Source organism: Cinclus cinclus, chromosome 15 (assembly GCF_963662255.1).
Source record: "Cinclus cinclus chromosome 15, bCinCin1.1, whole genome shotgun sequence".
Classification (NCBI taxonomy): domain Eukaryota; kingdom Metazoa; phylum Chordata; class Aves; order Passeriformes; family Cinclidae; genus Cinclus; species Cinclus cinclus.
The window spans coordinates 14,154,151-14,165,209 of record NC_085060.1 but is presented as its reverse complement, the minus strand read 5'-3'; the positions used below and the strand labels follow the sequence as shown (position 1 = coordinate 14,165,209).

At 55.1% G+C, this 11,059-nt stretch overlaps 1 protein-coding gene across 1 annotated transcript in view; it reads left to right on the top strand.

Annotated features, from left to right (window-relative positions):
• Positions 1-232: 232 nt before the first annotated feature.
• Positions 233-11,059, top strand: part of EFNB1 (ephrin B1) — a 45,900-nt gene continuing 35,073 nt past the window's right edge. The window contains exon 1 of the mRNA XM_062502745.1: positions 233-362. Coding sequence (XP_062358729.1) covers positions 247-362 — 116 coding nt within the window. The 5' untranslated portion in view covers positions 233-246. The remainder of the gene's footprint in view (positions 363-11,059) is intronic.

The following is an 11,059-nucleotide window of genomic DNA, read 5'->3' as shown; positions in this document are numbered from 1 at the left end:
TCCCCTTAAGAACCCACAATGGGCGTGCCTTCCTGCAAGGCCCCCCCAGCTCTGCTCAGCCATTGGTCGTCCGTTCGGGCTGTCCGCGCCGCTGCCTGCGCGGAAGGGTAGAGCGGCTGCCGCGGCGGGCGGCGCCTCAGTCGGTGCGGGGCGGGCGGAGGCGGCGGGTGGGAAGCGGAGCGGGAGGAGGCGGCGGCGGAGCGTGATGGGCGCCTGACGCCCGGCCCGTCCCGCCGCCGAGGGACGATGGCGCGGCCCCGCGGCGGGCGGTGGCTGCTGGGTGTCCTGCTGGCCCTGTGCCGCCTCGCCGCGCCGCTCGCCAAGAGCCTGGAGCCGGTGTCGTGGAGCTCCGCGAACCCCAAGTACGTGCGGCGAGAGAAGGGGGAGGGTCGGGAGGGACGCGCCTCGCACCCCCCGTGGGGAAAAAGGCACCGAAACCTTGTTCTAAATGCGAATTTAACGAAAACTACGAGGTTTTAAAGGTAAAATCGCTCCTGGAGGCTGCGGGCGGCGGACGGAGCGACCCCCGGCTGAGGACGGACCCGCGGCGCCGCGCTGCATTTCGTACCAAAAAAAAAAAAATCCTCCTTTGCTTTCCCCCCCCGTTTTTAACTATGCTTTTATTTCTCGCAGCTTTTACTCTCTTGAAATCAGTTTTTGTTTTTGAAAGCCACGATTTGTTTCTTGATGTTTGATTTTTTTTTTCATTTTTCACGCCTCTTCCCCCCTCCCCCTCCCCCCCCCACCCGCGGATCGCCGCTTTCCTCCAGCGTTTGGATTTATTACCTTTTTTTAAAAATTATCGTTATTATTTTTTTCTGGGTTTTCTCATTCGAAATCAGCCGCGGAGGAAGGCGAGGGGATTCGTTCCGCCCCCACCTCGGGCTGGGTCCGAACAAAGCGGGCGGTGGGGCTGCTCTGCCTGTGCAGACACCTGAATTCTATAAATTTGTATATTTTTAATATAAATCCGTGGATGTGGACGCGGCTGCCATGCAGGAGCAATGTGAAGGGCCAGGAGGAGCAGGAGTGGGGGTGTTTGGTCGCCCCTACGCCAGAGCTGGTGGTCAGGATGGGTCGGTGGCCCTTGCTCAGCTTTATCTTGTAGATCATGGAATGTTTATTTATCTTACTCCTTTCTCCCTTCAGAAAATTCCTGCTTTTAGCCTGCTTTTTTTTTTTTTTCCCCAACCACCTTTCTCAAGGCAAAAAAATAACCCAAATATAATCCAAAGAGTTTTTGAGGGTTGGAAAGAACCGAAACAATTTGGAGAACCTTCCTGCCTGGACACGTATTCCAACCAAATGTTTATTTCCTTGGTTTCTTGGTGGGGAAAAAGGAACTTTGCAGGCACACTTTGTATGCCCCCAGCTCTGGAAGTGCTGGGACGGCGGCTCCGTGGCTTCGTTCTCGTCGGTGTGTTTTTCCTTTCCTTTCCTTGGGAGTTGTGTCACTTGGCTGGGAGCAGAGAGAACTTTTTCCCTCAGGAACTGCCCTGCTGGATTCGTGAGCTTGGCGAGGGGCAGGCAAATTGGTTCCAGAAAATAGAGTTTTTATTTGGGAAAAAGCAGCTGGAGGTGGAGGCAGGTCCGGCTTGGTGGTAGAGGATGCCATGTCACCTCTCTTCCCTTCCCTTCCTTATCCTGGGTTTTCCTTAAGCTGCTGAGGACTGGCAAGTTGGGAGGAGGCTGTGGCCATCGGCCGGCACAGGTGTGACATTCCAGGACTTCCCACTGAGCCCAGGAATGGTGGCCTTGGAGATGTCCCTCCCTGGTGGGGTGTCCGGTAAGAGATTGAGGGGTTCCTTGGTTTTCCCAAACTCAGAGCTTGGTGGTTTTCTGCTCCCAGTTTTTGGAGCTCAGCAGTTTCTGCCTTTGGTTCACTCCTGGTTCAGAGCTCAGAGGTTGTCCGGATTCAGTTTTCCCCGAGTTCGGATCTTGGTGGTTGCCCACTCTCAGTTCTTCCTGAATTCGGGGATTGGGGTTGTCTACCCTTCATTTTCCCCAGTTCAGAGCTTGGAGTTTGTCTGCTTCCAGTTTTCTCCCAGTTTGGAGCTTGTTGGTTGCCCACTCTCTCTTCTCCCCAGATTCAGATCTTAGTGTTTGTCTGCCCTCAGTTTGGAGCTTAGTGCTTTTCTTCCCTCAGTTTGGATTTCAGTGCTTTTCCTCCCTCAGTTCTCCCCCTGTTTGGCTTTCAGTGCTTTTCCTTCCTCACTTCTCCCCCTGTTTGGATTTCAGTGCTTTTCCATCCTCAGTTCTCCCCCACTTTGGATTTCAGTGCTTTTCCATCCTCACTTCTCCCCCACTTTGGAGCTCAGTGGTTGCCCACTCTCCATTCTCAGGGAATTTCAAGTTTGGGGGTTGTCTATTCTCGGTCGTCCATGGATTTGGAGCTTGAAGGTTGTCTGCCCTGGACACAGCTTTCTGGCAATGTGCCATCCCATGTGGGGCTGCTCCTATGGGTGCTTCCCCATCCCTGTATCCCCACAGCGACAGGAGAGAGTGGGAAGCGCCCGAAACGTCAGCGTTTCCACCCAGGAATGGCTCTGCCAGGACATGCATGGGCAAAACCCATGGAAGTGTTTTGCCTCTGTGGAGACTTTTGGGCCCCGGCTGTGATTCCACTCAGATCCCTTCAGTCTGTGCCTCTGTGGAGGGATCCCGGATCCTCATGTGCGGGATCTGTCTTTGGGATCTGTCGCTTTCCTTCCCAGCTCCGAGTTTTGCCGGCTGCGTGGCATTGGGCAGAGCTTCCTCACGGCCGCTCCCAGCAAACCCAGTTGAGGAAACCAGTCTGGGGATTGATGTGTTAGGCAAAGTCCGGCAACAGCTGGAGGAAAATTCACGCTCTTGGTTGGATTTGGATTGTCTTCCAGATGGATCCATAAAAACCCTTCACCATCGTATTTGGGCTTCCAAGCCCCTTCCTGGGGCAATGCCGGGGCTGTGCCAGCCCCTGTCCCACTCTGCTGAGCTTTAACTCTTGTTTTTAGAGAAAAGAGAGCTAAAGCCTTTTAAAATAACAAGGCTAAGTGGAATTTTCCAACGGATCTGAGGAGCAAGCGTGGTGCTCCGGGCCCGGCCGGCCTCAGTGCGATTGCTGTAAATAAGGAAAATATTTTCCTGCCCTTTCTGGGCAGCTGGGAGCTGTGGGCTCCAGTTCCACCAGCGACTCTGGGGCTCCTGGTGTTATCAGAGGGATGCTGATAACACATCCGATAGATGGAACGATTTCCTAATTGAGTTAAGTCAGGCTTAAGCTGTGTGCTGAGTTGGGAAGCCCAGGTCGGCTCCTGGGTGTGTGTCCCAAAGCCAGCAGTGAAATCATCACCCACTTCCCATCGTAAGGATGCTGGGTTTTGAAAGGGAAAAAAGTAGGCCTAGGAATGGTTTTGTTGGAAAAAGTGATAATTGTCTCAAACCTGTGCTTGGGATGAGCTCACCCTCTCAGTGAGCTTTCCCTGGGATGCCTGCAGAACCCTTTGGAAGGGGGCTTGGAAAGGCAATACGGCTTTAATTTATTCCATCGTGTCCAAGGGGGGCTTTGGGGAAAGTGCTTTTGGGATTTACTCATCCCCTTTACTGTACAGCCGGGGGGCAGTGGGAGCGTGCTCTCCTTGGACAGCCGGGAATTGCCGGAGGAATTCTGGCTAAATCCTTTCTCAACTCCCTCGGCTGTAATTTGGGAGAAATATTGACCCTGGTGGGCTCCTGTACTGACTGTTAAAGGGAAGCATTCCTAATAAAATATGGTTTGGAAAATTCATTTCAGGCTGGAATTCGCCTCCCCAGAAAGTATTTTAATAAGGAGGTGGGGGAAATGGGACACATCATCCACGCGGCTCCGGAGAATGGTTCCTTTCGCCTCTCTTTTTCCCTCTTCCCCTTCCAGAAAGTTTTGCTCAGCTCTGAACTTGTTAAAAACCAAATAAATGCATTTATTTAAGAAATAAAAAAAAGGTGAAGGGAAGAGGGGAAAAAAAAACCCAGACAAAAGTCTAATCCTTCATGGTATTTTTATTCTGCCTTTAATGACATGATGGTGTCCCGTGGAATTCTGTCAGCACTGGGGTTGAAGCCTGGCAGATCTTTGCCTCTTTTAATGCCGTTTTACGAGGGACAAAGTGCTTGTGGGAAGGCTGTTTCCGAGGGGAAGGGCTGGCCTGGAGCTCCAGAGCAGGGGGCTCGCACTTGTCGGAGCAGATGGAATGAAATTACGGGAGCCGTGGGCGCGGGAGTGTCAGCATTTAGGCAATAGGGAAAACTCATTGCTTATTTTTAATTGAAAGTAATTTCTGGCTTGTAGAGACTCCCCCCTCCTGAGGCTGAGAGGTAGGGAATGGCTTTAAACTAAAACGATGGGAAGTTTAGGTTGGATATTGGAGAGAAATTCTTGGCTGTGAAGGTGGGGAGGCCCTGGTACAAGTTGCCCAGAGAAGCTGTGGCTGCCCCGTACCTGAAAGTGTCCGAGGCCAGGTTGGACAGGGCTTGGAGCAGCCTGGGACAGTGGGAGGTGTCCCTGCCCATGGGGTGGGGTTGGATGGGCTTTAAGTTCCACTCCCAACCCAGACCATTCCAGGATTTATGATTCTGTGTTCCCATCAAGAATCCCATGGCCCCATGTGCACCTTGGCCTTTCCAGGGCTTTGCTTCATCTCCGAAGACTGGATCAGGCAAAGCGAGCCTGGACATTCTACTTTCCAGTTGGGGTTTCCCTTTGGAATGGGGGGGACCCTTTGCTGGGTGCCAGGCCTTTGGGAGCCCTCCCAGCTCCTGCTCCTCACAAGGCAGAATCCCTCAATGCCCAGCCCATGTTTCACCAGAGGCGTTCTCCCTCTCCCTGTGCCGGGGGAAAGGAGCACCCAGGGCTCCTTGCGGGTCGTTTGGGAATGACTTCATTAACTTAAATTAAAAAAAAAGGGAAGGCAGGGCTGCGGCTCTTGCAGTAGCCGGGTAAATACCACTGGATTCCATAAAATGGATTTAACTGCTTCCTTTAAAAGAAAAAAAGAGCCGTGATGGGGTGGCTGATTGATTGTAAAAGGAGCTGGAGCTTTCTCTGGAGCAAAACAGCTGCTGCAGCTCCTTGGATCTGCCTGGCAGTAGGGCTGGATGGGGCTTCCATGCCATTTCTGACTGGGAGGGGCTGGTGGGGGGTGCTTCCCTCCACTGCTCCTGCGCTCTTATGTCTCTTTGGGGTCTAAGCTGTCCCCTTGAATCCTTATCCCAAAAAACGGGCTGGATGTGGCAGGGTGGGATGTGCCTGTGTCCTTGGTAGTGCAGCCAGGTGTGCTGGGGGTCCCTCTGAGCAGCTTCACGAGGTGTTTAGGGGTTCTTCCAAGCAGCTTCAGTGAGGGCTCTTCAAGCATGTCTGTGTTTTTAGGGATCATGGGGGTCGCAAAGAGTTGGAGCGTACAAGTAGTGCCGTGCATGATGTTCATCAGGAGCTGTTGGGATTGTCCCCTGGAAACCAATGGCTTAGCAGTGGGGATGATCCCTTGCTTCCGTGTAGAATTTGCGTGTCCCAGCTTCCCCCTGGCTCTCCCATAGCTTTGTGCTTGCTGCCCCTGCGGCAGGGCACCCTGTCCTCGGCACAGCAGTGGCCGTGCTGCTGGGAAGCCTGTCTGCCCAAGGAGTGCTGGACTCTGGTGGGAAAACATCTTGGAGCGATCAGTAGCACATGCTACTTGGAGTCTGGCAGCTGGAATAGGGTGGGGAGAAACAAAGCTGATTCCGTTCTGTCTCTAATTAATGATTGCTGGGATCGGGGAGCAGGAGCAGGACTCGCTCGGCGCTATCTCGGCGTCACATCTGGGCAGGAATGTGCGGTCCGGCTGTGGGGCTTTTGTTGTGCGGGGCTGAGGGACAGCCCACCTCCTTGCTGCTGTTTCCCGATGCTTTTTCCCTTCCCATCCCTTGCTCTTGGTCGGGTGGTGTGGCAGAGAATCCTGCTCTGGAGAGCAGGAGGGATGGTGGTGATGGTTCTCCTGCTTGTGAAGAGGGTTGGTGCACAGCGAGGGGTTTTCTTACCCCTTGTGGGTTGTCTCTTGCTTGATCACCAGCTCATGGCTGTGCTGGAGCTTAGGGATCCAATCTGTGGTTGGAGCCCTGCTGATCTGCTCAGAGCTGGAACCTCTGGATTCCATCTCCAGTTGGAGCAACAGAGCTCAGCTCGTGGCTGTGCCAGAGCCTTGGGATCCTGTCTCTGGTTGGAGCAGAGGTGCTGGGCTCATGGAGTCTCAGGATCCCATCTCTGGTTGGAGTCCCAATGCTCTGCTCATGGCTGAGCTTTGGAATCCTGGCGCTCCTGGCTCCCCCATCCTGTCCAGGCTTGGTGCCAGCAGAGTTGGACAAGCCGGGGCTAAATGACCTGCTCGGTGAGGCTGGATTTGTGCACAGTGGGGTTTTCCTGGCCCCTGCCCTTCCATGGAGCAGGTTTTGCTGGAGCTGGAGTGGAGGCTGCGGGCAATCCCTGGAGTGCAGCTCGAGGGCCTCCAGTCCTTCCTCCCGGGAGAATGAGGGGACAGGTTTGGGGGGTTCCTCATGGTGTTCCAGTGAGCAGTGGCTTCTCTGTAAGCTCTCCCTGCCGGAGCCCCCGGGCAGGATCCGAGCCGGCTCAGGTGCCGGCGTGGCAGTGCTGCCCCAGCCGAGCTGAGCTGAACTGAGCAGCTGCACTTCAAAAATGCCAGCTATTTATAACCCTGGCTCGGCTGCTCGGGAATAACCTTTTCCTACCCGCAGCCGGCCCTTCCCAGGTGGGCTGCTTGCCCTTTCTGAGGCCGTGGGACTGGGCTTTTCCAGGGGGGCTGTGTGAAGGCAGAGCTGGGGATTTGGTTGGTGTCCAGCCGTGAGCTCCCCTCTGTGTTTTTCAAAGGCTCGGTCGCTCTCTGGTGCTGTGCCTGCACAGAGGTCCGTGTGTGCCATGTCTGCTAGGGCTGGGCTGTGGTGAGAAGCTTGGAGTCACCTGGTTTGACATGGGCTAATGTGGAGGTGCCCGGGTGGGATACTTGGGAGATGGCACACAAGCTGTCCCAGCTCCTTCTGTCCCAGCACCTTCAGGGCAGAGTTTGGGAAGTTCAAAGCCTTGCAGTGAGTGCCCTCCCTAGTTGGGGGTCCTGGCTGATTTTGGTGGCACCCAGGCCTGCATCGCTGCTGGTGATGGGACAGGAACATCCCACTAATCAGCAATCCTGTTCCTTGCCCCTGGCATCCTGCCAGGATGAGCCCAGCCCTGTGTAGCAGCTGCCCTCCCTCGCTTTTGCCATCCCACCTCTTCCAAGTAGGTACTTCAGGTAAAGCAAACTGCTTTTTCATGGCTTGTGAGCTGCAAACCACCTTTCACCATTCCCATTGATCCCAGAGCGTGTCCATGTTTTCCTTATCATTAGGCTGAGAAGCGTCTGCGGTTGCTCGTGCGGGGTTGAGGCTCGGCGCCGTCTCCTCTTTGCCACCGATTTTTCCCTTTTAATGGATTTCTGAAACGAGGGAGCACAGCCTGGTGTGCGGGCTGGTGGGCAGGGCCGGCAGCCTCGGGATGTGGAGGGATGCAGGGATGTGCTGGTGCTGGGCTCCGTGCTCTTTGTCTGGGCTTGCTGTAGTATCGCAGCCAAACGCGAGAGGGAGGGACGCAGCCCCCTGCTACCACTTGGATTTCGGGGGGCAAATCCTCAGTGGGCTTTGGAAGGGGAATGGGTACAAAGGCAATCCCCCATTGAGGCAGGATGGCCGATGTTCCTGTGCGGGGGGCCGGGCGGCTCCCAGGGACGCCGGCGTGCCCTGCCTGCGGCCGGCCGGGAGCATATGGAAAGGATCTGGGTGTAATATCCCGCGCTGCTCTGCGGCTTTGCTGAAGAGGCCACTTCAGCAGGGGACGCGGCGTGGTTAGTCCTCCCAGCTGACACATCCCAGGCCTTCCTCCAACTTAAAAGAGCTTGAGTTTGCCTTTGAATCTGAGGATTTATAGCCCTTTTAGGCCTCTCCAATAAAAGCACGGCTCCCTCCTCAGACAGAGCCCACCGTCTCCCTCCTCCGGACTCATTATCCCGGGGATTTGTGTTGCTTGCTCTCGCTCTGTTGTTCGCTACTGCCGCTTTCTTCAGATGTGTGGCCGAGGACTTCAGAGCAGAAAAGCCGAGCTGGAGTGGCCGCAGGGCCCGGCCTCGCTCCAGGTTGGAGCAAGCATGGATCCACATCCAGTGGTGTTCTCCGAGAGAACCCTTATCTGCTGATGATCCTCTGCAGTTCCTCTTTGTTCCCTCAAGGATTGTGAGCAAACCAGGATGAGCTCCCATTGCATGGAGAGCTTCAAGCAAATGTCTGCTCTGTGTGTCCATCCCATCTTCCTCATCCTGGCACATGTGGACACTGGAGCACCCTCAGCCCCATTGGTTTCTGCTTTCTAGAGGCCCTTCAAGCCTCAAACTGTTTAAAGGGAGGCTTAGGAAAGAGGCCAGAGAAACGACATAATAATTATTGTATTACAAATTGTTTCCTTTAATGGGCCCTGTCGGATCGCTTAGTCTGCTAAACACATTGTGCCCTCCCCCAGCCCCTTCCCACTGTTCCAGCCTCCCCTTCGAAACCCCAGCCTGCCAGAAAATTCCTCCTGGTGAGGAGCTGAGGTGGTGGGATGAGGGATGGGGCTGTGTGTGCATCCACCTGCTCCTCGGTTCTCCACTTATGAGGGTAGATGAGGTGGCTCCATTTCCGAATGGGGATCCTCTCCCTGCAGGTCCCATGCTTCAGTGTTTTCTACTGTCCTGGATGTTGCATATTCCAAGGGCTTTTGGCTGGTGGCACCCCTAGCTGAATCTTGGGGCTTCTCAAAAACCTCTTGCCGGGCAAGGGCTCCCTCCATCCCGTTCTTTCCTGGCGTTCCGGTGTGTGCTGGCCAAGGCTCCCAGGCAGCTTTTTGGCAGCTCCCAGCCCCGAGGGCTGCAGGGTGTAAGGAGAGGAGCCACCAGCGGCTCTGTGAATTTTTTCGTTGCCCCCCAAAGAACGAACGTGTTGGAATTAGGCAGCAGGTTACGTTTCTTCAAGGCCAGGCAGCAAATATGTTTTAAATTTGGCAGCCGACAGCGGAGAACGGGTGGGAGAAATTTTCCAGGTATTGCATTACACTTTCCCCTGAAAGGGCTCTGCTTTGGGGCTGGGGATTAAAAGGAGGAGAGGAGGGGGACCCCTTCCCTTTCACATACTCGCAGCCCCACTCTGAGGGCGCTGGGACTGGGATGCCCTCCCTGGGTGCTGCCTGTCCTGGGTGATGCCCGCCCCGGGTGCTGCCCATCCCGGCTGAGTCAGGCCCTGCTCGGGGCAGAGCTGTGCTGCGGGGGATGATCAGGATTAAATTTTGGGCTTCCTCCCTCTGGGTGCGATGGGAAATTTCCAGCGTGCTCTGGGCACCGCCCTGGCCTGCTGGGCTCTGCCTGGCCCCCCTCCCCTCCTCTTCTGTCCTCCTGTGATGTCTTTAATAAACACTTTATGCAAGAGCAGACCTGGGATCCACTCCCAGCACGGACCTGGGGCTTGGCCAATTAGTCAATTATTTCAAAAGAAAAAATTAGAAAAAAAAAAAGAAAAAAGAGACATTTTTGTAAGGCAAGGTCTGGCCCATGGCTCAGGCAGCAGCCCCTCTCCTATGGGAAGAGCTGGGGTGGGGAAGATGAGGGATCTCTGCAAAGCCTCTCCTTCAGTGACCACAGCCCGCTGAATTCCTGTGTCCCTGTCGTGTCCCCCACGTCACCAGGACAGGGAGCTGCTCCTCACACCAAGCAAGGGAGGGGATCTTGGCAGCTCCTGTGCCCCCTGCACCAGGCTGTTCCTCCCAGCCTGTCCCTTGTCCCAGGGCATCCAGGTGGGTGGTCCATGAGTGTCCATCCCAGCCGGAGCTGGCACTGGTGCATCCCATTGTTCCAGCTTCCTTCTCAGCATGTGAGGAGGAGGACATGTGTCCCCAGGAGGTGGGAAGGGCTGTCCCAGTGCCACTGGGGATGCACAGCCCCCTTCCCTCTCACTGGGCCAAGGAGGCCTGGCTGGATTGGAGTTTCAGGAAGGGGCTTGGAGGTGTGAAGGGCTGGAGGCAGCTGGAATTTCCCCTTCAGCTGTGTTTGGGTTTAAGATTTGTATTATTCTTCATCCACGGAATTTTGTGAGGCCGAGATCTGGCTGTGCATCCCAGCTGGTTTGTGCTCCCCTTCTCCTGCAACCCCCTTTCCTTGCCCCCCATTAGCAGTGCCTCTGCTCAACTAATTACTGAAATAATTGAGGCTGCAACATCCTGGCAAAGCAGTGGAGGGAGGGGAATGGAGGGGAGGGTCCCCTGTGCTTCCTGGACCCCCAGCCCTCTCCCGCCCCTCTGTCCTTTGCAACTTCATGCATGCTACTCATGTAATGGCAGTAGAAAGGCTTTTTCCTATTTTCCTTCTTTTTTTTTTTCCTTCCCTGATCAACAGGAAGACTTGCTGGGAGAAGGGGATAGAGGAAAGCTTGTATTGCCTTGGCTTGGCATTCCCTACTTGCAGTGAGCGGTTCTGGGATGCGGGAATGTCGGGGGAGGAGGGGGTCCCACAGGAGTCCATTCCCAGGAGCAGTTCCTGATCCTGGTGAAGTTTCATACTCAGTTCTGCTTTTGATCTCTGCCCTGACTTGGTGAACACTGGATGCTGTTCCCTAATTAGCCCCTTCATGTGGGGCTGTGCTGGGTATTTGTATTCACCCAGTCTCTCCAGAAGAAAAACCCACCCTGCGAGGGCGTGTGTGAGGCGGGGGAGCCCACGTGCTTTTTCAGACCACGGAGGAATCCTCCAGGCTCTCCATATAGCCCTGGGTGCTCCCACCCACGGCAGGCAGTTTCATGCTCCCTGCCTGGTTTCATAACATCCAAGAGAGGCACGAAAGTCTTCGTGAGCCACCTCCCTCAGCTGCGTGTGGAGTTTGTGGGCTTGGGAAGGTGGGTGGGGGTGCCCCTGTTTTAGGTGCTGGGGGTTTTCTGGATGTGCCAGCCAGCTGAAAAAGTCCTGGTTCCCATCAGCCAGCCTTTCTTGGCTGGGTTTTCCTTTTG